The sequence below is a fragment of the Sciurus carolinensis genome, chromosome 1, assembly GCF_902686445.1.
Source record: "Sciurus carolinensis chromosome 1, mSciCar1.2, whole genome shotgun sequence".
NCBI lineage: Eukaryota > Metazoa > Chordata > Mammalia > Rodentia > Sciuridae > Sciurus > Sciurus carolinensis.
In genome coordinates this window covers 97758968-97785092 of record NC_062213.1, presented here as the reverse complement: position 1 = coordinate 97785092, position 26125 = coordinate 97758968, and the positions used below count along the sequence as shown (strand labels likewise).

The 26125-nt window shown below is 50.5% G+C and overlaps 1 protein-coding gene across 4 annotated transcripts; it reads right to left on the bottom strand.

Moving 5' to 3' along the window:
- Nucleotides 1-133: 133 nt before the first annotated feature.
- Rorc (RAR related orphan receptor C) lies at nucleotides 134-25477 on the bottom strand. Of its 4 annotated transcripts, none has more exons than XM_047552549.1 (11): nucleotides 25381-25477; nucleotides 23263-23292; nucleotides 11662-11747; nucleotides 11218-11359; nucleotides 9524-10054; nucleotides 9218-9339; nucleotides 7713-7845; nucleotides 7472-7543; nucleotides 7121-7231; nucleotides 5855-5964; nucleotides 134-2014 (listed from the first exon to the last, which is right to left on the bottom strand). In XM_047552549.1, exons 1-11 carry the CDS (start codon nucleotides 25442-25444, stop codon nucleotides 1853-1855), a joined length of 1563 nt encoding a protein of 520 aa, XP_047408505.1. In that variant the 5' UTR covers nucleotides 25445-25477; the 3' UTR covers nucleotides 134-1852. The 4 variants fall into 4 exon arrangements, with proteins under 4 accessions (XP_047408505.1, XP_047408495.1, XP_047408523.1 ...); XM_047552539.1 differs by having other exon boundaries at nucleotides 135-2014; nucleotides 7436-7543; XM_047552559.1 differs by lacking the exon at nucleotides 134-2014 and adding an exon at nucleotides 3389-4497 and having other exon boundaries at nucleotides 7436-7543.
- Between the last annotated feature and the right edge of the window lie 648 nt (nucleotides 25478-26125).

The window sequence follows — 26125 nt, the reverse complement described above, 5'->3', positions numbered from 1 at the left end:
TCCTCAGCCTGGGGAGAATCAAGGGGGCTAGAATTCTTATAATGCCCATGAATTGCTGACTTGATACTGAAAGAGACCAGAGAGCAGGCACACAGGTAGTCATATTTAAGACTCCCTCCATCCCCTGACACACACACACTTCTGCCATTAAAATCATTTTATAGAGAACTGTACAAGTTGGAGTTTATGTTTACCCAGCTAAATCCCTCCCCTGAGAGGAAAAAATATCCTCTCCCATCATCTGTTGTTTAGTTCTCCTAGGAGGGTCCACAGTTATTCCTGAAGCAAAGGAAATTCTGGGCAAGGTCACAACAGGGAACCAGGTCCCTGCCCTGCTTCCAGTCCCCTCCTCATGGTAGATTCAGTGGCAGCCAGTCACAGAGCCGTGGGATGGCCTCACCTTCTTTTTTCCATAGGGAGAGCAGTCCCTGGCCAAGGAAGTCTTTCTTTTCCCAGTGTCTTTGGCCTTCTGATGGCCAGAGTCCCCGCTCTCTTTGCTTCTCTTGAAGGTTTATTTTAATTAATTAATTTTTTAATTTTAATTTTTATTTTTTGTAACTGGTGATTGAACCCAGGGGTGCTTTATCACTGAGCTTCATCCCCAGCCCTTTTCATAGTTTTTGAGAAAGGGTCTCACTAAGTTGCTGAGACTGACCTTGAACTTGTGATCCTTATGCCTCAGCCTCCTGAGTAGCTGGGGTTTACAGGCATGCTCTGCCACACTCAGCCTCTTGGCAGTTCTTGTGATACAATACAGCTGGACCTGGGTTGGAGTTTGGACCACTCCAGGTGTAAGATTGGTGGACTAGATCATCATGGAAATGTTCTGGGCTCCCGACAGATTGAGACTCTTTCCTGAGGTCACTAGGTTTCTCTGAGCTGTGACCTCAGGATGACCGAGATTGTGTCAGACCAAATGTGCCTATAGAACTACATAACTGCAGGTTGAGTTTGCATGTGTTTCACTTGTGTGTGAATGTGTGTCTCTGCTTAGACTCCTAAAAAACTTTAGGATAAAGTCTCTCCTTTTTCTTGTGTGGTGCTGGGGGTTGAACCCAGGGCCTTAGACATGCAAAGCAAGCACTGTACCACTTGAGTTATATCCCCAGCCCTAGGATAAACTCTTTAAAGTGCGCATAAGAGGTTTCAAGTTCTACCTCTGCATCTCTTGACTTATTGGCCTCCATTGTGAACCCTCTCCTCACACCCAAATCCCATGTAACAATTATCCCCCCTCCCTTCACTCCCATCCCATTCTTATCATCCATATATTCAGGTTTTTTAGATCCTAGGAAAAGGGCAGGGTGCCCAACAACTTCTTTCTGAACTGAGAGGAAGGAAGAAGGCAGAAAGTCTAAGGATCCAGATTCATGTTATATACAGGTCCTTCTGGACTCTCATCATCAGTCTCTGAGCTTGATCCATCTCCCCCAGTCAAAGCTCATGGGGAAATGCAATGAGGTATTTCAAAGGCCTATTTTTAGCTTCTGAGCCCAGAGTTGAGTTCTTTTCATCCAGGGTACCCTGGATTCCCTGTTTTCTTGAAGACACCTTGGTCTCTTAGAGCTCCTTATATCCCTTTCACCCCACACTCCCAGAAGACTGGCAGAGGGTGTGGGAAATGAGACAGAACAAGGCCAAGGTTGGAGATGGTGTTCCCCCATCCTCTGGCTATGACCCACTGCCAGGTAAATCTGGGGACAGGAAACCAGTCTCAGTATTTGCTCATTCCCAGAGAATGGGCAGGGACTGCCCTCCAGAGATATGGGGAGGGGAAAGGCTGAGGGTGGACCCAGGTCAAGTGAGGTGGACCAGCATGCTGAAGGGAGAGGAAAGGCATCCCTCATTTAGGTCACTTGGACAGCCCTTCAGGGGACTCAGTTTCAGTGCTGAAGAGTTCCTTGTAGAGTGGGGGGAAAGCAGCTTGGACCACGATGGGGTGGAGGTGCTGGAAGATTTGCAACTTTTCCACATGCTGGCTGCATAGGCTTCGGAGTTTCCCTTTGGGTGGCAGCTGGAGATGGGTAAATAGGGAAGGAGGGACAGTACTTTAACAGATTTGTTAAAAGCAAATCTCACCCTTCCTAGGACAAGATAACCCTCCTCAACTGGCATTTTTGGATCAGTCAAATCTCTTTGATAGAATTAAGAAAGTATAAGTGGGGAGTGGTGGCACATTCCTGTAATCCCAGCACTTGGGAGGCTGTGGTTAAAGGATCGTAACTTATAGGTTACTTCAGCAATTTAGAGAGATCCTATCTCAGAAAAAAAATAAAAAGGGCTGGGGGGTGTGGCTCAGTGGTAGAACACCCTGTGTTCCTTCGATTCCTAGTACTAGGGAAAAAAAAAGTGTTAGTCGAAACAAAAGGTTAGTGAAAGCTTATGTTTTCTGGGTGCAGCCCCTAAATTGTGTTCCTACTCTTCATAAAATGAACCTTGCTCATATGCCTCTTTAAAGGCCTTCTTTTCATGTTCCACTCATCTGGAATGCCTTTCTAACTCTTTTGCTTAACTATTTCTTACCTTCGAGTGTAACTCACCTCTGTCTGGATTAAACACCCTTTCTTTGGGTGTCCTCAGGTACTTACCACATTGTAGGAAAAGGATCCAATTTGTCTGCCTACTTCACACTGCAGTTAACTAAGTTCTATCAGTCTCTCCGTATACTCTGTACCTTTTATAATTATTTGGCTTGTGGCAAATGCTCGATAACTCTTTGTTTGAAATAAAAAGACTTCTAAGCAGGTACCCAATGCTGCAAATAGTAAAGTAACCCTGCCACCCCTCAGCCAAGGGGTGATGAAGAAGGCCCAGAAACCCATATGGAGACAGAGGCAGGGAGACTTTTGTGAGAAAGGCTGAAAACACCATTTATCTCCTGCAGGCTCCCAGTATACCCAGTGAGATTTAAAAATATCTCTCTTGCTGGTTGCAGTTGTGCACACCTATAATTCCAGCAACTTGGGGAGGTTGAGGCAGGAGGATTGCAAGTTCAAAGCTAGCCTCAGCAACTTAGTGAGGCCCTGAGAAACTTAGCGAGAACCTGTCTCAAAGTAAAAAATAAAAAGGACTGGAGATGTGGCTCAGTGGTTAAGTGCCCTTGAGTTCAATCCCCAGTCCAACAAAACAAAACAAAAACAAAACAAAATGAAACAAAAAAAAAAACCACCTCTCAGCCATCACCTCCCTCTTCTAGCTTACCTTTCTGCTTGGGAAGGTGACAGGGAAGAGCAGGCAGCCTGGTAATCTCTTCATAACTTTTGAATTCATTATCTTTTGATGCCTACTACCTTACCTGAGTTTGGTTGGGTTGGGCTATTGCAATAGTGTCATTCACTCAACAAATTTAAAAAATATATATTTTTAGTTATAGGTGGACACAATATCTTTATTTTATTTATTGGTCTTTATGTGGTGCTGAGTATCGAACCCAGTGCCTCACACATGCTAGGTAAACGCTCTACCACTGAGCCACAACCCTAGTCCTCACCAAATATTTTTTGAAAAACTATGTGGATCTGGGCTAGTTACTATGATGGGCTCAGGTGATTTGTTGATGTATGATATAAAATTTCTACTTTTATTAAATTTACATACTAGTGAAGGAACCAGAAAATAAGTTCAGGGATGTGCCACATAACAACCTTTTGGAAAACCATGAGCCATGTGTGGTCCATAAGATTATATTGGTTAGTAGCTGTATTAGTAAGTACACTCCATGGCGTCACACAGCGATGAAGCCACGGAAGAATGTGTTTTTCAGAGCACACTCCTGTTGTGAAGCAACACAGGAGTGTAGACAATGTATTGGTTAAGTTCTTTAAAGAAAACTAAAGCAGAACTGGGGCTGTAGCTTGGTGGAAGGGCACTAGCCTACATGCTCAAGGCCCAGGGTTCAGTCCCCAGTACCACAAAACAAACCACCACCAACAACAAAAGCTAAACTAATTTAAGCAAGGTGAAGAGCAGAGGGCTTTTTTATATGGAGTAATTGGTTAGGGAACCCCCTCCACCCCGAGTGAAGGGATAGAGCAAGTAATTTGGATAACTGGGGGAAGAATCTCCTAGACCACTGCAATGGGCAGATACAAAAGCCCTGAGATACAACTGATTTTGATGTGTTCAAAGAATAGCAAGGAGGCTGGTGTAGTGGAACAATGATGGAGTGGGCAGGGGAAAGTCAAGTGAGAAAAGAAGACAAGGTTATATCATGAAGTCAGTTGGCCATGACATAGACTGTAAGCTTGAATCTCAACTACAGGAGGGTTGAGAATAAGAGTGGGACATGATGGAATTTCCTCCTTAAAAGGGCCATTGTGGGTGCTGAATAGGTTCTGTGTGGCTCTACCGGGCAGACGAGGGTGGTGCAGTCAGGTGGCCTCTTTCATGGTCCCAAGTGAGAGCTGAGAGCTGGAGGGTGACAGTGGGGGAGGTGGTGTATTTTGAATGTGGATCCAATCAGATTTGTTTTCCAATTCCTCTCCCTCCTAATCCATCCTGTAGTAAATTAGAGTTCAAGTTCTTTAGGGCAGAGTCCTCAACACCTAGCCCTGAGCCTGGTGCATAACAGAGGCCCACTCCAAGGATTACATAAATGGTTCCTTCACACTGGTTCCAAAGTAAATTGCCTAAATAACGGCTCTGATTATATCATCCCTCTAGGCTTCAGGACTCCCATTGCTTAGAAAGAAAGCCTTAACTCTTTCATACAGTCCTGAAAATCCTTGAATTTCTTCTGACTTAATCTTCAGACTTACTTTCTGCAAATCATCTGCTTCATCATTCAATCCCAGCTCCCCATCTCACACTGTAGTCAAAAGGTGTCCTGAGTTATTCTCCATGTATGTGCTATTTTGCCTTCTTAGTTTTATTTATTTTTGCAATACTGGGGATCAATCCCAGGGGCAGTCTACCACTGAGCTACATTCCCAGCCCCTTTTAAAATTATTTTTAAACTTTTGAGACAGGGCCTCACTAAATTGCCAAGGTTGGCCTTGAACTTGCCACCCTCTTGCCTCAGTCTCCCAAGTGGGTGGGCTTACAGGCATGTGCCACTAGGCCCAACTGCATCCTCTGTCTGCTCATCTTGTTCTCTAACCCTGGAACTCCTGCCCCACCCTCTCAGATGTCTATTAAAACCTTATCTCTTTCATGGCCTTGTTTAAATGTCACCTTTTCTAGGAAACATTTATGATCCCCTTCTTCGACCCTCAAATTGTTTCAAATCTCTGTTCTACGCACTCATATTTTCCTCAAAATCTTTTATAGTAATTTATTGGGGGGCATAGGGATATAGAGCACCAGGGTTAAATTTTGCATTTATTGCTCAATGAATAATAGAAACAAATCACTAAAGTCTCTTTATTGCTACTGGGAGACTTTTAATACCTGTCCTATTGACTGGGTTGCTGAGAGGATTACAACATATCAGGAAAGCACTTTGTTAATCACATTATTGTATTACACATCACATTCTGTTCTATATTAGAGTTAGATTAGAAGATACATAAGTCTCTTCGTACCACATTAGAATCTCTTGGTGGGGGCAAGAACAGAATCTCTGTATCTTTCCACAATGCCTTGTAAAGCAGGTGCTGGTAAGCGTTGGCTATATTAAACTGAATTGTTCCCTGGGGGTCCCTTCCAATTCCAGGCTCTCTAACTTTCCATCTTTGTGCACACAGAAGTTGTGCATTCCCTGAGTTCCCACTGCTGTTGCAAGCTCTCTGACAGAACACAGCACTCTAGCACACTCTCCTCTGCACCCACAGACCCTAGCCCTGATGTCACAAGTCCTGATGTCACAGGGCCTGGCACAAGGCCTGACCTCTTCTACTCCAGGGACAGCACCTACCTTTGCCAGGATGCCTTGGCGATGAGTCTTGCAGAGATGGTGATGAAAGGCCAGCTCCAGATTGTACTGCAGCTGTTCTACTTTCCTTTTCTCTTGGAGCCCTGGCCGATCTGAAGGAGGGGATGGAGCCAGAGCAAGAACAGAGAGAACATGGACATTCACTTCCAGACAAAGGGTGTGTTGTATCTTTTGGATATCTACTGGCGAGAGGCTATCTCATCTGAGTGTGTATGTGTTTGTCTTGGTTTAATAATGGTAAGCTCTGAGATCTTGGACTTGGCTAGTAGTCTCCAAGAGAAACTGGGGAGAGAGGGAAGGAATGAGAGCTTCTCACCTCCTAACTCCAGGCTACCTTCTCTCGGGTTACCTGGCATTTCCCATAACCCATTCAATGCTAGGCACTAGGACTCCGCCTGAGCGCTATGTAAGGGTTGGAAGAGGCCTCCCTGCACTGGGAAAAGAATGCTTCCAGAATGGAGGAAGCCTTCCTGAAGTCACTCAGGCCCAGCCAGGGCCTCTGCTGTAGTCTGTGGTTAACTTCGACACCAAAACCACCTTTTGCTCCACTTCCCTAAAATATCCAGAAGTCATCTTTAAAGTTTTATTTCCAGTTCCAAGAGCATGTTTAGGTCTCTACTTACTGGCAGAACCAGAAGACTGACATTGTTAATCTGCAAACTCAGGTTAGCAGCCAGACCCACTTCCCCAGGTTCTTGGAATACTTAGCATTCAGTTGGCTCAGCCCAGCCCTCTTCAGCCCATTGGAGTGGTATCCAGAGTCCTGCCTTCGCAGGCATACTGTGTTAAAATGAATTCACACAGACCAGTGATTCTCAGTCCTGGTGGCCTGGGGTAGGCTGTTAAAAATTTGGGTGTGCCCCAGATCGATTACATTGGAACCTCTGGAAGTGGAATCCAGGCGCCAATAGTTTTTACAGCTCACCAGGTGGTTCCAATGTGTGCTACAAAGGCATCGCTGACACACACCAACAATCAGACTAATTTCTGTCATGCTAGTGACTCCTTTCCTCTCAGCCTCGCTTCTCCCCATTTCTACATCCCCACCTTGTCCTGCTCTTGTGCTCCCCTGAGGCCCTACTAAATCTTCTTTTTAACTCATTTTATTTTATAGCACTGTTGAGCAGGGCTCATTCTGCAATTTTGAGCAATCTCCCAGACTTAACCACATCTGAAGACCTAGGCTCCTCCATGTCTGCTGTGGCCCTGCTACCTAAGAGTCCTTTCCCCAAACCTGGTGACACTCACTGGCATTGATGAGAACAAGGGCTGTGTAGAGGGCAATCTCATCCTCAGAAAAGTGCAAGGCACTGAGGGAGTGGGAGAAGTCAAAGATGGAGCTGATGAGCTCGCTGCAGCCTGATGAAATGAAAATGAGAAGAATGAGAGAGGTGGAGGACACCATGGTGCCCAAGGACAACACCCTCTGGGTGTTTGGAGTAGAGGGGGGTCGGGGGTGGGGGAGAGTATGTGGCAATCAACCCTGCAAAGAGGGTGCCTGAATCACGAAGCTCTGGATGGGGTTGGCATCAGAAGCCTCTCTCATTTCCCCCTGCCCCTCACCCAAGGCTCGGAACAGCTCCACGCCACCGTATTTGCCTTCAAAAAAGACTGTGTGGTTGTCAGCATTGTAGGCTCTGCACATCCTGACCAACACGACTTCCATTGCTCCTGGAGAGGGTGGTAAAGATGGACAGACAGCATCAAACAAAGCTAGGAATCTGTCTCTGACTCCCTCAGTGTCCTGATTTCCTTAAGACACCTCCCTCCAGTCTGTGGCCCTGCCCCAGTCTGTGCCCTGTCCCTCCTCCCCGAGGCCTTCCCATGGGTCCCTGCATACCTGCTTTCAACAGGACGATCTGGTCATTCTGGCAGAGCTCCATAAAGCCTGAGAGCCTCTTGGCGAACTCCACCACATACTGAATGGCCTCAGTGAGGCGGTGGGCACAGCGCTCCCACATCTCCCACATTGACTGCAAGGGGGAAGAAGGGTCTGGCTGTAGCCCTCTGTATAACACAGCGACCCTCCCAAGCCTCGGCCCTCCCCACCAAGGATTCTGAACTCCCACATTCTCAACACTGGCTTTTTTATTTATATTAGGGTTTGACTTCTGGGGCACTGAGCTATACACCCAGCCTGTTTTGAGACAGGTTTTCCCTAAGTTGCCCAGGTTGGCCTTGAACTTGTGATCCTCCTGCCTCAGCCTCCTGAGTCCCTGGGACTACAGGTGTGATCCTCCTGCCTCAGCCTCCTGAGTCCCTAGGATTACTGCACCCAGCTACCACTGGCATTTTAAAAAGCCTATTCTTAGCACAAATGCATTCAGGGGTCAATTCCTGTCAGTCAGTCCCACTTACTGAGCACCCACCTGGCACTGCTGTTGTGGGGAAATAAAAAATGTATGAGATACAGTTCTATCCTCAAACAATTTGCATTTTGTTGAGGTCCCCACCACGACCACAAAAAGGACATATTCAAGGTCTTGATAAACCTAGAGAAGCAAATGCGAAGTGCCAAATGAGTGCTTTTAGAGCAGGTGGTACTGTCAGAGTGTGATGGAAAAGAGAGCATAAACTTTGGTGTCTGATGAATCTGAATTTGACTTTGACTTTACCACTTTGTGATCTTGAATAAGTATTAATCCCTCTAAACTCAGTGTCCTGTTCTGTTAAAAATATTAATAACTGCCTGGTGCAGTGGCACACTCCTGCAATCCCAGCAACTCCAGAGGCTGAGGCAGGAGGATTGCAGGTTGAGGTCAGCCTCAGCAACTTAGTGAGACCCTGCCTCAAAAAATAAATAAATAAACAAACAAACAAATAAATAAATAAAAGTGCTGGGGATGTGGTTCAGTGGTTAAGCACTGCTGGGTTCAATCCCCAGTACAAAGGGAGTGCGGGGACAAAGGAATAAAGGCCACCCTCACAGTTTGACTGTTGGAAGGGTTAAGGATAATCTATGTAAGGCATTTAGTACAATGCTTGGCAGAAAAAGAGTGTTTAACAATTGATCCTCGGGGTTCTGATTATTGTTGGATTATTATTGTATTAACAGAGGAGCAGGCAGGAGTATGGTAAGGTTAGTGGTGGAGGGGGTGTTGAAGGCTGGGTAAAATATTTGATAGGCAGGGGTCAAGGAAAAAGCTCTCATTCATCTGCCAAGTTTTAGACAGACACATAGACACAAAACCATAGTTAAAAGTGGTATGCACGCTTGTTGGGCAGCCTGTATTTATCTGCAATTCCCTGCCTACCCCCACCCCTGTGTGTGTGCAGGTAGCCATCTTTGGACCCTCAAAGTGGTGATGAGATGTCCTCCCTTCATGCATGGTCTCCTGGCCTCACCTTCCTCTGGTAACTGGTCACCTCCTCCCTGGAGAAGAGGTTGGTACGCTGCCGCAGGAGGTCTTCCAGCCTTAGCTGGCAGGTCTCTAGGTAGGACTTACAGACGTTCTGTGCCAAGTGCTCTGGGGCAAGAAGAAGGCACATCTTGATCTCAACCAGCTCCTTCCCCAACTCATGCAAGGCTTTTCTGCTTCACCTCCTGCCTTGAACCCTCAACTCCCTGGGACTCATGGTGGGTTGACAGGGGGTCCTGGTAGAAGCTCCTCCCTCGTCTTTACCACCCCATGGGTCTCCCCAGCTTCTTACCTATCTCTGTCAGGGAGGCATATGGTGCCTCTGGGATGCTGCGGAAACTGGGGTTGTAGTAACCGTCTGGACCCTGTCTTGGTTCCCCAAGACTAGGATGCCTGGGTCCCTCAAAATGAAGTCCACATCTGCCAGGGGTAAGCTGGCTGCCTGTGCTATAGATGCTCTCTCTGCCCTCAGCCTTGCCCTGCTCTGGGCTGTAATCAAGGTGGTAGGAGGCCCCATTGAGCTCTGCCTTGGCCAAGTTGTTGGAACATGATGGCCCAGAGCCAGAGGCTCTCAGGAGGCCAGGGGGACAGGCAGAGGCCTCGGGCAGGTCAGGTGAAGCACCAAGGGGCAGCTGCCCATCTCGGATCCCTGAGGTGTAAGTGAGGGCATCTGCTCCACGACCCCCTGTTGGAGGGGTCTTGGCCATTTGTTCCGGTTGTAGCTGCTGTTGCTGCTGCTGCTGCTGCTGCTGCTGCAATTGCTTCTGCACTTCTGCATGTAGGCTGTCCCTCTGTTTCTTGGACATGCGGCCGAACTTGACGGCTAAAGGAAGTTCAGGGATCAAGAGTTTAGGAGGCAAAAGAACACGATTCAGGGAAGAGTCAACAGGCATGTGGCTCATTTTTTAATGGACCTGGTGCTTCTTGATCCCAAGTTCAACTCCAGCCTTGCCCTCCTTTTGGGAACTGAGGCTCAAGACCCCTCCCACTCCCCTGACTTTTGTCCCTTTCAGAGTCTGCCATTTCCATCCCCCGAACAAAGTCTTCTAAGCTGTAAACCAGTTTCAAATAGTAGAAGAATTTAAGCTATGTGCCTGGGCTGGGTATTCTGACCTCCTGAGTTGGGGTTGGGGGCAATCAAGAAGGGGAGGCCTTAGGTTGTAATCGGGGTCAGCTCGCCTGTCTGTGAGGGCCAGAGGAAGAAGAGGGCTGAGAACATAGGTCTCCCTGTGGTCAGGCCTGCAGGCTCCCTGGTGACCTAGATACTCACCACAGCCCAACCCAGGCTCCGTGGCTTGCTTCTGAACATCCTCTTCTGCTCTCTCTTTCCTGCCTTTTTACTCTCCCCCCACACCCCTCCCAGGTGTGGGGGCACAGCCCCTCGCCCCGCCTGCCCCTTTGCACCCCTGCATGTTTCCTTTCGCTTTGTTATTTTGAGCACTGAAAAGTGCTGACAGGCTCCTTCTGGCTCCTCATCATCTTATGTACCCCCTGGCTCCACCCTGAGTTTTCTGAGTGGGGGCATGAGGGGACCGGCAAGGAGGCTGTGGGTGAGGAGGGTGGATAAAGCCCTAGGAATACCAATACCAACCGCCATGCCCCCATCTTCTGGGTCATTCTCAGGTGGGCTCTGGTCCTGTTCCTAGCCACAGTCCTGTGTCCTAGGATATGAATGAGGGTCCAGGGAGGGAGTTGGAGCTCTAAGCTAGGGTGACAGGACAGGAGGGAACTGGATGGGAGCTGGGTCAGAGGGGAACAGTGTGAGAGGAATTGATCCTGAGTAAGAAACAGAGGGCTGGGACCTTGGGGAAAGGTTTGTGGAACAGAACCTAAAGTTGGGGTTTCTGAAGAGCTTTGAAGAGATAGACTCAAAGAGATGAGGGGCTGTCAGAGGGGGAATGGAGAGGGACCTCTGGAAGGGTATTTGTGCAGGACAACCCCTAGAGACTCCAGGGAATGCTCAAGGGACTGCCAGCTTGGTCTCACCATCTCGGGACATGCCCAGTGCCAGGCACTTCTGCAGGCGGCAGTGCTGGCATCGGTTGCGGCTGGTGCGGTCGATGGGGCAGTTCTGCTGCCTGGTACAGGAATAGGCCACATTGCACTGCTGGCTCCGGCGGAAGAAGCCCTGGGGAAGGCAGGGGGAGACCAAGACTGCTTATCCTGGCCAGGCCCAGCTTGGTCCTGAGGCCCTCCAGCCTGCAAACACTGGCTCCTGCTTTTCTGCATCCTGAGATCAGTTTTCTCACCTCCAGTTCTTGTGTGATCGTTATTTGCAATACAATCACTTTCCCAGCTTGAGAGGATACCCTCCAGTGCTCAGGGCTCTCCAGGGAGGCACCACTTAGGACACCATTAAGCCCTTTGTCTCCTATCCATGAAGAGAGTCTGCGTGCATGTATATGTTCACACATATGCCTACTGACTCACCTTGCACCCCTCACAGGTGATAACCCCGTAGTGGATCCCAGACGACTTGTCCCCACAGATTTTGCAAGGGATTACTTCAATTTGTGCTGGAAGAGAGAAAGAAGTAGGTCAGCACAGGAGTCTTCTCTGCATTTCACCACCATGGATCTGGGCTGGTGATGCAGCCTCTTGATGCTCCCCTCACTTCTCCAGCCAGCTCCAGCTAACTTCTTGCAAAATGGAAGGAGACGTGAAGTGGCAAATGCTTCTCAGCAAAGGGTCTGAAGAGGCTGTCTTTTGTTTCACAGAGGAGGGGGCTTGGAGGGGGCAGCTGGGAGTTGTATCAGCATTATAGAGGCAGAAAGAGCAGCTGCAGAGAAGCCACCTGTGCAACCCTTCAAGTTGAACAGCTCGGTTGCCCCTGTCTTGCCTCGGGCCATAGGAGACTCACTGCCTCACCACACCTGCTTCCCGCGCAAGGGGCTTCCTTTGTGCTTCCCTCCCCCACTTGGGCTTGGCTCCCATGGGCAGAGTGTGGGGCAAGGCAGGAAGATGTGGTACACCCAGCGGTGCCAGCCATTCTCAGCCAGAGGTGAAGGCTCAGGGAGGGGCTGCACAGAGCCCAGGAGCCAAGAGGTGGGGTTCACAGAGAGGATATGGAAAGGCTAGGAAGGAGCTAGAGATGGAGCCCAGGAGAGTGGGGCTCAACAATCTAGCTCTGCTGGATGCCCCAGAGCCCAGGGCAAGAACCAAATAGGGCTCATAGGCCCTTGGTCCTAGAGCAGAAAGAAAGTGACTATGTGTCTCGCTGTGTAAAAGTATATACAAGGGCATCTGTGTCCAACAAATTATGACTGTTGAACTGACTGAGACTAGAAACCATCTCATTCACCCATTCACTTGCTAGATGAAGGACTAGGGCCAATAAGGAGAGGTCACACAGCTGTTTGCCTGAGAGCTGGGCCTCTATCCCTGTGCCCCTGAGCTGTTCATTGTGCTCTTCTGTGTATGTGGCTTTAGGATACACTTACCAGTGGGCATATTCAAAGGTGTGTTTGTTTGTGTGTGTGTACATGTGGCATGTTTGCTTGTAGTGGTGTTCACAGGTGTCTATTTGCATGTTAGAGCCTGCTCACTGGGCACTAGAATTCATGTTCTCTCCCCCACAGAGCTCACTGGAAGCTGCGTCTGCTTGCCCTCCCCTGTGGTTTGCTGTTGGCTCCAGATTCCTCTCCTCTACTTCTTTGCTCTATCCTCTATAATGCCCAGAGTTTTCTTTTGAGTTTCAAGCTACTGGCCAGAGGCCTTCTCTCCCAGCCCATCCTTGAAAGACACCTGGGCAAAGCTTGGGATCCCTGGTTATTTCAGGTGCCAAAAAGTGCTTCTGAGGACATAGGGGTCTCTCTCTCTCTCTCTCTCTCTCTCTCTCTCTCTCTCTTTTGGTACCAGGGATTGAACTCAGGGGCAATTTACCACTGAGCCACATCCCCAGTCCTATTTTGTATTTTATTTAGAAACAAGGTCTCACTGAGTTGCTTAACCCCTCACCATTGCTGAAGCTAGCTTTGAACTCGCAATCCTCCTGTCTCAGCCTCCTGATCTGCTGGGATTACGGGCGTGTGCCACCGTGCCAGGCTGGGTCTCTTTCACTAAAGTGACCTGCTGAGTTCTCCTCCGAATGGGGAGGCCAGGGGTGGAGCTGGAAAAATGGTCTAGGATCAAAACTTCTCAGCTGTGACATGTCTCACATCCTAAGGGGTAGAGGAAGTGTGCCTTGGAGAGAAAATCTACATTCCTGTTAGCTTGTGTCCCGTCTCAGGCCTGGCCCTGGTCACACACAGGGTCTGCTGATGTGTGTGAGAGGGAGACTGTGGCTTGCCCTCCACTCTCCTGAAATAGCATTTCCATTATCCTTATGCCATCATCCTCTCTGGCCAGTCTTGAACTGAGTCAGTGAGCAGGTGCCTCCTCATGGGGATAGGGTACATGGGTGTCTGAAATCCTCCCATTAGAACTTAGTTCTTTCCCCAGTCTCAGCTGCATTTGCCACCCAACACTGGCACAGTGAACTGTGGTCACCCCAGGACCAGAAGGCAAGGGAGGTTTTCAGATTCTTTCCAGGAAATTACAAGCAGATTTTAATGACTTAGTAGAAAAGAGAAAAAGGGGCAGAAAGTGTGGGGGGCTCATGCTTCTAGTCACATTCTCTTTCCACCTAGCAATAAGATAAAGATAAAAAATATTGCCAGTCCATGGGGTGACTCTAGATAATACAGTGTGATAAGTGACTTCACCAGGGAGACACATGTAGGAGCAGAGCAGTATGCGTGCTAGGTTACTGAGGTGAAGCAAAGCAACCTGTGGGTATATCGAGGCTATGAGAAGCCCTCGGGCCCCACAGATTCTGCTCTTGCCCAACACCTTCCCCTCCAACACTGTGGTATCTCTCTCCTCAGTGACCTGAAGACCAGAGAGGGGGAAACCAACGCGGGTCACCCAAAAAAGCAAGCGGGAAGGAGATTAGGCCAAGCCACGGTGGGAACTCGGGCTCCGGCCCAGCAGTCAACCACAGGCCTCCCTGTCTCTTCCCTTCTCCAAGAGCCACATCCGCATGCGTGTGTGAGCTGACCACATGAGTGACCCCAGACATACCTACCTACTCCACACCTGACCCACTGCTGGTCTTGACCCCAGGAACTTCACCCTGGGGTCACCAAGACCCTCTCCTTTTCATAGGAAGATGCAGCCACCCAAGGACAAATACTGATATTTGGGGGACACAAGAGCCTTGGACCCCAGCCACCAGGCCAGCTTCTCCTCCATTTCCCTCAACTACAGTCCAAGGCAGAAGTGTACAGTGAGCCAGGCTCCGAGGGTCATACCCTCCTGCTTCTCCAGCTAGAGAGACTAAGATTTTTGGGGACTTGGAAAAACAAAAACAAAACAAAACAAAACAAACAAAAAACCAGAGATAGACCTAGCAACGGAGAGGCCGCTCAGCTGAGAAGACACAGGAAAACTCATGTCGTGTCCTGGCCCTATGCACAACCTTCACCAGGTCTCTGTCCTACTCCTTCCTCCTCCCCCTGCCACCTGCACCCCCTTCAATGCCATCTACCCCAAACCTCAAAGAGAAAGTACCGGGTGCAATGAGCGCGTGAGTGTGTGTGACTCGTGGAGGAGGGGAAGGGAAAGCATGGGAAGGGGCCTGGCAGAGAGGTGGGGTTGATGAGAGAAGCTGAGAAGCATCTCGGATAACTCCTCTTCAAGATCCACCTCTGCAGCCAGTTCCTGAAGCAGCAGGTGGTGGGAACGCAGATTGGGGAGGGGGAACTGAGTAATCACACGATTACTCAAACTGTTGCCTGGGAGCCTGGCCTGCCAGGAACTTACCATCTTAGGGCCTGACAGTGCCAGGAACTAGAGCCAAGCAAAGGTCAGAAAGCTTGAGGCCAGCCCCTGCCTCCCTGGCTCTCACAGCAGCCCCAGCTCTGCCCTTTCCCTCACCAGCTCTCTTGGGAAGATCTTTGTATCTAACCTGCAACTCTCTCCAAAGGCTTACCAAAAGAAAACCCTCCAATTCCACATTTCCAAAAGGAGAGACAAATGCCCAGGCACACATGATGACTGCTCCATAACTCATGGTAACTGGTTGAATCTAACCTTTTGCATCTCAAACAAGATCACCTGGGGATTTGGTTTAAACGTGTGTCCTGGGGATTGGAGTGTATATAGCTTGGTGGTACTACACTTGAAAATGCACAAGGTCCTGGGTTTGATCCCCGGTACTAGGTAACAAAACAAAAAGTTGGTTCCTGCTTAGGAGAGCAGAAGTGGGGCTCAAGATTCTGCATTTTAATAAGATCCCAATTGGAACTTAAGTTTGCTGGTCTGAGTAACAAGAATTTAGTCCCTTGCCTGCTTTTATGCTAGGTTGCTCCTCCCAAAGGGATCAGTGGGATTGACAATCTCTTCCTAAACTCATTCTTTTCCTTCCTTTTTTTTTTTTTTTTTTTTGGTGCCTGGGACTAAACCCATGGCCTCAGCTATGCTAAACCCGTGCCCTACCACTGAGCTACACCCCCAGTTCACTAAGCTTGCTCTTGTGTTTCACCTGACATCCAGTATGCATTTAAAACTTCATTCTGATGCAGTCTTAGAAAAAGAAAACAAAGGGCTGGGGATGTAGCTCAGTGGTAGAGCACTTGCCTAGCATGTGTGAGGCCCTGGGTTTGATACCCAGCAGCACAAAAAATCTAAAACAAAACAAAACAAAACAGCGTAAAAGGGTACAAATCTCTGGATTGCTTCAGAGATGGAAGGCTCTCCAGGGAACATGCTCCTAGAGAACCTCTTAAGAGGAGAAATATGGTAGAGGAAAACCTTCTTTGTCTTCAACCTCCTCTAATCTCACCCTTCTTGCAGCTGCAAGATTCATTGATAGTGCTCTTTGAATGTATCCAGAGCTTGGCCCTGGGCCCTATCCAGGTGCCCTATGCCACAGAGAGGAAGTGGTAGGAGCAGAGGAGGGGCTACAACCCAGGGGGTCTCACCCCTCAAACCCCAGAACACCCCCTAGGCAGGTGGAGAACAATTCAGACAGAGGAACCCTGGGGTCCTCATCTCTTCCCAGAGTCCTGTCAGACTGAAGCTAGCCCTTTCCTCCCTTTTCTTCCTCTCTCCTCGCTCTCCATAAATATTGAATAAAGAATAATGACAGATACATGAGTAAGTTGAATTCTGACTCTGTGCCAGATTCAGCATGTGTTTGTAATGATCTCAACCGTCCTGAGAAATAGGTGCTACTTGCATTGTCCCTGTTTTACAGATGAGAAAAACCGAGGCCTACCTACAGAGATGAAGAGGCTTGATTAAGTTTACACAGCCAGAAGGGGCAGATGTGGCACTTGAACTCAGGTCTCTGTAACTCAGGAGCCAGTGCTCTCAACCATTATGCTATAAACCCCATGAGGATGAGGTGCCCAGAAGCACCAAGAACAGGATGGGACGAGGTTATTGGCTGCAGGAGCCAAGTGTGAACAAGGGTGGTGAGCTCGGCCAGGAAGAAAATCACAGAAGAAAAGCCAGGGCTCATGTCTACTGTAAAGATCCAGAGAGACATTCCCTCTCTCCCAGCTTTTCCTCCATGGTCCCAGCCTCCTCCTTCCGTTATTCATTTTTATGACCAACATCAGACAACTTGTCCATCCCAACAGAGCTCATGACTCAGGACTCCTCTGGAAGATCACTGCTCCTTTAGGGTGTGAACTGGGCTTCTTATCTCTTGGGAGGTTTCTCTTTGCAGAAATGAATGAATGAATGAATAAGAAAGAGGAATGCAGTTCTTTTCTTAGCTTAGGCCCCTTCTCTTCCCACTGAGACCACAGCTCCAGCCAGAGTTCCCCTCTGCACCCTAACCTGTCACCAGCCTCCCTCCTTTCTCCGCTCTCAGTTCCCCCAGCTTCTGCAAAGCTGGAAACCAAGGTGGTGGGTGCCACCACAGTGGAGCAGGAGAGGGAGGCCTAGGTGGGGCTGGGGCCGCAGTGGTTCTACCTGGCAGACACTACCCCAGCCCAGGCAGGGCCCTCCCCAGAGCCCCTGATGAGAATTTTTGGCTGATATACCCGGATCCTAGAGCTGAGAAAATAGTGAAGCTAAAACTCAGGTGGGCGAGGGAGAGTCTGGGGTTTTGAAAAGCCATGAAAGACAGGCAACCATCCGAAACCCCCTCCTGCTGCCCCCGCCACCCCCGCAGTCTGGGACAGGAGAAAGGAGGGGAAACAAAAGAATCTAGTGAAAACAACCAGTGGAAGGGGGAGGGGATGAATCACCAGGAGGAAGCTGAGGAGCTGGAGCCTACATGTCACTACCAGTGGCCTCGTCTGCCTCCAGGGCCACTGTCCTGCTTTTCTAGGGTGCCTCTGTTGCTCCAGGAAGCCAGTGGATCCAGAAAGACTGGCCCAGGGCCCTGAGGCCCTGCCCTATTACTGTCTGTCCTCCCTAACAGACATCCCATCCTTTCTGAGCCTTGGAATTCCAAGAAAGGGGCTGTACTGCCACAACAGGAGGAGTGGAGGCTAGACCTCAGAAAGGACAAGCCATTGGGGACAGCAGGGAGACCCTCAGGACTGTCTTCCTTGGAGAACTCTTAGCATGGGAAAGTCCCTGTTCCCTGTTAGTTTGAGTCAGCAGCAGGGGTGGTGGGTGAGCCCTGGTAGGAGCAGCAGTACCAACACAGAGGTTTTCATTGTGACAGGAAGGCCGAGACTGTCCACATTCTAACACCTGGGGCTAGAACGGGAAGGAAAAAAGGAGCAGGAGTAATGGAAGGAAGGAGGAAGCCCTTTAGAAAGTTCTTGGGTGAGGGTCTGGGGCTGTAGCTCAGTGGTAGCATGTTTGCCTAGCACCTGTGAGGCACTGGGTTCAATCCTCAGCACCACATAAAATAAATAAATAAAATAACAGTATTGTGTCTGTTTACAACTAAACAATATTAAAAAGAAAGAAAGAAAGTACTTGGGTAGCCCTGGACCCTCAGAGTAAGATCTGTGACACCCTAGGGACTTGGTGTTCTTTCTGGCACACTGCTCCTCATGAACATGACTGAATATAAGAAAGGTCAGTGCAGAGCCAAGACAGGCATGTGACCTCACGCTCCTTGGCCTCCCTTCTCCCAACCCAGGCCCAATACCAGGGTCTTAGTGCCTGGTTCCATGTTTCCTGTGTCCCTTGGGATGAGATGACTGGCCACCCTCCCTGTGGCTGGTGGAGGGTCTCTGGCTAGTGGACTCCTCCACTCTCTCTGTGTCTGTGCCTTAAGAATGCTACACTCCAGCTATCTCTGGGCTTCACATCTCCACAATCTGGTATTTCTTCTTCCACATTTCCATCCTGACGTCACTGTCTCCTTTATGTGTTTCATAAACCTGTCCTTTGAGTTTAGCCTTTGCATCTCTATTTCTTGGACTGTTTCTGCTCCTGTGTGTCTGGCCTTTGGTCTTTAGGTATGTCACAGTCCCAAGCCCTGTGTGCTCTGGCTTGCCCCAGCTGGTGGTGACTGGTACTCACTAGGGTCAAAAAACATGGGGCTATGGGATACCCAGAAATGCCCAAGTGAGAAGCCAGTGCACTGACCTCCAAATTGGAGGAGACCCCCTCTCCTACTCGCCAGCCTGAGTGGAGTTGTATGTGTGTGGTGGTGGGTGGATATAATGCAGAGCTGCCCAAGTGCCTCCCTCAGCCACTGCCAGGGAATTCTCACCTGCCACTAGGCTTGAACCACACCCGGTCATGGCATCCGAGGGTTGATGTGCTCATTTGGGGGCCATTTCTGGGAAGGCCAGCCTGCCAGCCTTTGCTGTGCATGGGGAGAAGTTGGAAGGGAAACAGAAGCTCTAACAGGCCTTACATCTGGGGTTTGGAAGTTTCTGGCTCTTCTCCTGCCCACAGCTCATCCACCAATGCTGCAGTCCTTGCCCTGATCATGGTAGTGGAGCTCCTGTCTTGCCTTGGCCTTTGCTTCCATCCTCTGGGAGAGCTGAGTCTCACTGCCCTTGGAGATGCCTAACTTAGGGATCAGGGATCTGTCCTTGACCCTGGGCTCTTAGAACTGGGGACTATCCATAGTTGGTTTTTATTTTATTTTTGCATTATTTTTATTTTATTTTATTTTATTTTTGGCTACCTTGTTTTGCAGACCAGAGATCAGGACCTGGTGACTTGCTCAAGGTAACACGGCTAGGTAGTGACAGATGGCACCAGACCCTGGTCATCAGACTCTCAGTCCATGGGTCTTTCTGGGGCCCAATATGGCCTCCCTTCTGTGGCTTGTGGGAAGACCCCAGGTCATAGCTGGGGCTGCCTCAGGCCTCAGGCCACAGGAACACAGGTTTGCCTGTTCCTCTTTCAACCCTGCGCTGGGAGAGGTGCTCTGGCTTCCCTTACATGAGCATAGGGGTACTATCTGATTTGCCCACGCTTGCTCAGCTGGAAGACAAGGGACCCCAGACATCTACCCATCAGCTGTTGGCTCATGGCTCCAAGCCGGGGAGGGCTTTCTGCTCCCCTCTCCACTACTCTGATCCTCATCAAATGAACAACCGAATCTGGAGGAAGGAATAAACACACACACGCACACACACACACACACACACACGTGTACCAGCACCTTGCCTGGATTACACTTAGTACGCATGTCCCTGGGTGGGCAGAAAATGTGATGACCCTGAGGCCTAGACGCGGGGACTCTCACCTCCACTCCCCACCAGCTTTGCTTTCCTCTTGCTGTCCTGTTTCAGGGAAAAGCAACTCCTCTGGTCTCCTTTTAGGCCTCACTCACAAAAAGGTTGGAGGCACAGAGGGAAACACTCAGATAGGAGCCAGGCATTCGCTCACTCCCGTCACTAGTGAGTTAGTTCAGAGCCCCTGGAAATGACCAACCTCCATCAGCTACCAACTGCGTACTCAAGTTCAGCACCTCCCCTCCGCGGGGTTCAGTCTCTTCTTGTGAAATGAGGGGGCCAAATACCTCAGATGCTCTTAGTCTTTCCAAAACTTGTGATGGAGAAGTTCCTTAACAGTCCTTTTCCCGCTGTGACTGTAAGGGAGCTCCTGGGGAGCGGGACTCCCTGGCTACCCCACCCATCACCTCTTGGCCTTGACCTGGAGACACCCTGCCAGGGAGGCATCCTCAGCTTTGCTCACACTGTTCCCAGAAGGCTCCTCCTTTTCAGAGGGTTCAGGGAGATGACGGCCCCAGGCTTCCCCCACACCCCATTCACTTACTTCTCATGACTGAGCCTTGGCCTTGCCGCCTTGGCACCCTGTCCTCAGCAGGGGTGGTCCGGGGATGGGGCACAGCTGGCAGTGGAGGTGGTGGGGGGCCCTTTCAGCAGTGTCTCAGCCCGCAGCTCTGCACCTAGCTCTCCCCCAGGGCTTCTGGGCAGGGGGGGTTTAAACTCCGCACCACACAGGTGGCCAAGTGACAACTCCCCCCACCCTGCTCCCCCCAGGGGTGCAGTGGGTAGGATGACAGGCGCCCCACGTGGCCAATCTGGGCTTGGGGCAGGGTGTGAGGGGCGGGGCAGCCAATCATAGGGGGCGTTGGAAAATTCCAAAACCACATGCGACAGCCACACGTGGTAAAAGCTGTTTCCACTTGCCAGGGTAGTTCTGGCTGGGGAGCCAGAGTGGAGCTCAGAGAATCTGGGGCCAGGCTCCTATTCCCCTCTCCCTGAGGACCCCAAGCCTGACCCTCTTTGCCAGGTGACGCCAGAGGCAGGGATGTTCCAGAGGTAAGTCACAGGGTGTCTGCCTGGGTTGGTGGCATGTGCCACCTGAGACCCTGTAGACTGCAAACAGCTGTGTCCAGTGCCCAGTGTGTTGTGGTTGGGGAGACTCTCCGACTCTCTACCACACCCACAGTCCTCCCTGCAGACATGATGTACACCTAGGCTAGGGAAACACGAAAATGATAGTAGCTGTAATGATCATCAGGCAAATACCCAGGATCTGCAGGAGGGGTTAATCCAACAGAAATTTCCTTAAGAGCATAATTACTAAAATTGAAATTGAAATACAGATCATCATCATCATCATCATCATCATCCTCTTCCTCCTCCTCTCATAGTAATAGTGCTTACTATGTGCCAGAAATGGCCTTAAATGTTTTATGTGGATTATCTAATCCTCACAAAATACTTTATGAGGTAGTTTCTATTATCTCCATTTCAAAGATGAGGAAAGTGAGACACAGAGAGGTTAAATAACTTTTTCAAGGTCACACAGCAAGCAAGGGGTAGTGTCAGAATTCAAACCCAGGCAGATTGACCCCAGAGGGTACCTGAGGGAAGGTTTGCTTTTGAGGGTGTTTCAAGTCTGGGAGGTCTCTTACCATGTGAGTTTCTCTGTAGAAACTCATCTGGGATACTACTGACTGGCAAACAATTTCAGAGGCCCTCTCAGTCTCCTATCTGCTCTGTGGGGTGCCTTAGCCTTGGAGGTCCTTCCTTAGGGCCCCTCTTGTTCTGGGCTTCCCCATGGGTTCCTCATCTTGGGTCCCCTTCTTGAGATTGTTTCAATTTAGAGGGTCATTTTTCAGTCTCTCAGCCTGGGGCAGGGCCTAATATCTCCTGAATTCCCTGGGCCAAACTCCTGGGAGATCTTTGATCTTAGTTAGGTACAAGTCTTTCTCTGCTGGCCTTCCTGGTGTTTCAGGAGCTGGGCAGTAGATTGTGGGGAAGGAACATCAGCCTGGAGCATCACGAGGACACTCATGGGTGGGCTTCAGGGATAGCTGAAAAAGGTCAGGGGACTAGGAACGGGCTAGGAGGTATATCCCTGCTGAGGGTGCTGTGGTAAGGGATTAAAGATAGGAGTGGGGTTTGGCCTCTCCCAGTTCCTTCTGCTCCAAAAAGTCCCCCTACTCCCCCCCACCCACATATGGTCCCTGACCCCCTTCCCCCAGCTCACCCGCGTCACTCTCTGACCCGCTTTCCTCCCAGGGCCCTGCTCAGCATTTCCGTGGGGCCCTGTGGCTAGCGGCAGGCAAGGCACAGATCAGGATTGTGCTGAGCGAAGCAACCCCCACTCGGGAGGATGTCGAATCCTGGAGGGTCCCCAACCCCGTCCCCCAGCCTCAGGGAGAAGGGTGATGCTTTGCTTTCTGAAATGTCTCTGCTTGGAACTGAGAGGCTCTAGGGACGGCAGTGAGCTCTCAAGAGGAGCTAGTCGGCAATCAAGGGAGGGCCATGGAGAAATGGAAGTGGCCTCTTATACCTCCAGAGAAAGCCTCATACGTCCAAGGTTCATGCCTATGGAATTTTTTTCCAGAGTACCCTTGACCTGTTGAGGGTGTGCATGGTCCTGCAGGGCATCAGCTTTGAGACTGAAGTGGAGTGGGTGCACTTTCTGGGGGACGAGCCTCTTCCACAAACAAGGAGAGTAGATCTGATATGCTGAGAGGTCCCTAGAGAGGCTGCTCACTTGCTAGTGTCCATTGGAAAGTCCTTCCTGAGCCCTAGCTTCCTTCACACATGTATTCTCAGTCTTTCAGGACCCAGGGGGAAAAGAGTGTCCTTGCATACTATTGCCTATAGAGATGCAGGCTCTCCTGCTCTCCAGTCCTGCACAACCTGGCTCCAGTCTTGTTCACACCTCAGGGATGTGATAACCACAGAGATGAACACCAAACCTGGCTCTGCTGCCACAAAACCTCGGGCAGACTCTGGGGCCTCCCACTGTGGCAGCACTGAGTTTCTGAGGCCACCCTGCCTCCCACTTCTTCATCTCCACCCTTTCCTGGGCCAGCAGTCCACCCCTCTGCCTCTGTCCAGCATCTCTGCTCTGCTTTTTTGATGGTTCCCTTTTCCTTTGTGCTATTCAGGCTTCCTCCTTGTCTCCTCCTCCTCCATTGCTCTGGTCTCTGGGTTCTCTCCCCTTCCCTTTGTCCCCTCTTCTCCAGGCTCTACTTCTCTTCAGGCCCATGCCATCTCTACCCAGCTCCTTCATCTCCATCCAACCACTGTGCCCACCTTTTACCCGAACCTCCTAGGACACTTGCTGAATTCTTCTCTGTCTGGCCACACCCCAGCACCAGATCTTGCCCCCAAGTTCCCTACTCACAAGTATGGGTCTTCTTTGAAGCCAGCAACTCTGTAAAGAGAAGTCAGAAGATTAGGATTAAAAATTGAAGACCCTGGAGACTCCCCCCATTCACAGGATCCCATCCTTCTCCCTTCCCAGCAGAGCCTGGCATCTGACAAGAAGCCGGGCCACCCCGGTAGCACCCTCTCTACTTCCCTCTTTGCCCTGTGGCTATACTAGCCCTCATCCAGTTCCTCAAAGTGCCTCCAGGACTTCCGAGGCTGCTCCTTCTGCCTGGAATGCCCTTCCTTCCCATGCCCCTCAATTCAGCCAACCTTTCTTTATTCCTTGGGTCTCAGATTATGTCTATTCCTCAGAGAAACTGCCCTGACCTCTCTCCTGCCCTGGCGCTCACACACTCAGCACCTAGCATCTAATTTCCTGGCACTCACTGCATCACCTAACTGCCATAAATGTTCCATGATCTATGAAATGCTGTGAAGGCAGGTACTGTGTCCGCCTTGTTCTCCTAGCTATTCCCAGAACCCTCCATGGTGCCTGGCACATTAGAGGTACACCATAAATATTCATACCCACAGTGAAATCTCTGCAGGAATGAAATCTCTCAGTTGATTATCTGGGCCTGAAAGTGCCAGGGAGTTCCAGAGGTGGGACCTGGGAATGGGGCAGAGAGGATGTTTGGAGGAAGAGTACGACAGAGCCGTAAATGCAGACCCTTCTCTGGCTTCTAATGGCCAGGCTTCCCTGGCTCACTGGCCTGCAGAGAGAAGAATCCTTTGACAGTGGTGGCAGCTGCTGCTGCTGCTGCTGGTCTAGGTCTGGGTGGAGACCAGGCAGAAGGGGGTACAGGTGGATTGATGGGGGTTTGCAAGGATGCAGGGATCCACAGAAGGAGCAACTGCTGGGGTGGAGTCTTGGCTAGAGCATGGGTGGTGGGGATCATTTGTTCATTCAGTTAGCAAGGGAGCTCTTGGGTCCATTTTCTACATCCACACAGCAGCTCCTCTGAGAACACAGGGCTACTTCCCCCAACTCCAAAGACCTCTAGCCCTGCATTTAACTTCCCTAACCTCTGGCTTTTCTGTTACTTTTTTCCTCCTGCTGTCCAAGCCTGACACAATACTCTTCCGCAATACTGCCCACACCCTCCTGCTGTCCCTCTGCCCAGGAGATGCTCTCCACAGGCAGACTTCCTATACTGGGTGCCCTGGTGACCAGGGCTCTGCAGGAGTGGGGGAAGGGAAGATCTGCTCCACCTGGCCACACCCCCTGAGCCTGTCTGGCTCCACCCAGTTTCCTCTCTGACGTGGCACCCCTGTCCTGTCCTCCAACCTTGCACCTCAGAGCAATCTGGGGTGTGGGTGCTCCCTTGCTCGCCCAGGCAGACAGCTGAGTTCTTCCACCAGGTGGCCTTGGAGCAAAGCAGCTCTGGCCCTCACACTTTTCCCCTGGGAGCTCACAGTCAACCAAGCGTGTGCAGGGGAATTCTGCTCTGAGGGGTTCCTGAGTTAGTCCTTTGGAGGGGTCAAAGACTACCCGACTCTCAGTGCCTCCCTTCCTCTGGCCCTGTGTGGCACATTCTCTGCAGAAATGAAACCTCATGCTCCTAGGCCAGCAGGGAGGAAAGTGCCAGGTTAGTGGGCACAGCTGACAGGGTGCGGTGGTTGCTCTCCACTCCCCCCTCCCCCCCGCCCGCCACTCCTTAAAGGCAGGACAGGTCCTCCACTGGTGAATGAACAGAAGGTGGAATGGCCCGCCTCCCAGCCATTGCTGCCCAGGGTCCTGGCTGGCTGGAACCAGTGAAGCTGTGTCCCCTCTACCTGCTGGGAGGACCAGCAGGTTCTGATCCTTCACTTGATCCAGCTTCCTTGCCTGCTCTCCCTCCTCCCCCACCCCAACCTATCTCTTCCTTCTTCACTTCTTCCTTTCTTCTCCCTTAATGGGGATTCCCATTTCTCCTCTATTAGTTCCCCTGTCCCTCCTCCTATTTCAACTTCAGTTTCTATCAAGCCTTTTCCTGTCTAACCCTCCTGCTCTCCCCTGCCGGTCCATCTATTTCTCTGGCTCTTGTCCCTCTCTACTGTCTCTTCCCATCTCTCCCCTCCTCTGAGCCTCCTGGCAGTCCCTTCCACCTGCCTGCAAGGTCATGGGGCCTCTTACCCCGCGAGGCTCGGTGGTGTCTCTGTGGGGCCCTGTCCATGGGGCAGCTCCCTGGGTGCCGTCCTTGCTGCCCTGGCTGCCCAGGAGGGCAGGGAGCAGGGCCCAAGGGAGGGAGGAGGGAGGAGGGAGGGAGCACCTGGCCCGTCAACAGGCAGGGGAAAGGAGTGGCTGGCAGAGCGTCCTGGCACCAGGAAGGGACGTGGGGAGAGACCAGCGAGCCAGAGTTCGGAGACTTGAGGAGAAGCAGAATAGGTGAAAGGAAGGGAATGAGTATTTATTTGTCACCTACTGTGTACTAGGCTCTTTGCCAGGTCCTGTGTGTAAATCATGATCTTGCCTTATGTAAATCCTCATGACACCCACCACAGGGAAGCATAATTATTTCAGATTTACTAATGAATCAATTGATGCTCAGAGATTTTGATGGCTTGCTTGAGGACTTGCACAAAGACAACAAGTGGATGAGCTATGATTTGAACCCAGGTCTTTGTGACTTCAGAATCCTGTGAATTCCACCAGAACAGGGGGATTAGGAAGGAGAGAAATAGGGAGGAGAGAAATAGTGAGGGGAGGGGTGTGTTTGGGGGATACTGCTTTTTCTCCAGGATGGGGTCAGACTTATTCCAGTGACTCTTGGTTTCCTTGAAGATGGTGCCTGCTTTGCCTCACCCCTCCCAGCCTTTCCCTGGAACTCTGGGTCTCTCCAAAGCTTGCACATGCT

Excerpts from the sequence above, each read along its gene's own strand:
- Rorc (XM_047552539.1), bottom strand. The coding sequence starts at position 25,444 with ATGGACAGGGCCCCACAGAGACACCACCGAGCCTCGCGGGGTAAGAGG. Across the intron at positions 11,360-11,661 it reads TCACCTGTGAGGGGTGCAAG|GGCTTCTTCCGCCGGAGCCA; the intron begins GTGAGTCAGTAG and ends TGCCTTCCCCAG. Across the intron at positions 9,340-9,523 it reads TGCCTCCCTGACAGAGATAG|AGCACTTGGCACAGAACGTC; the intron begins GTAAGAAGCTGG and ends TTCTTGCCCCAG.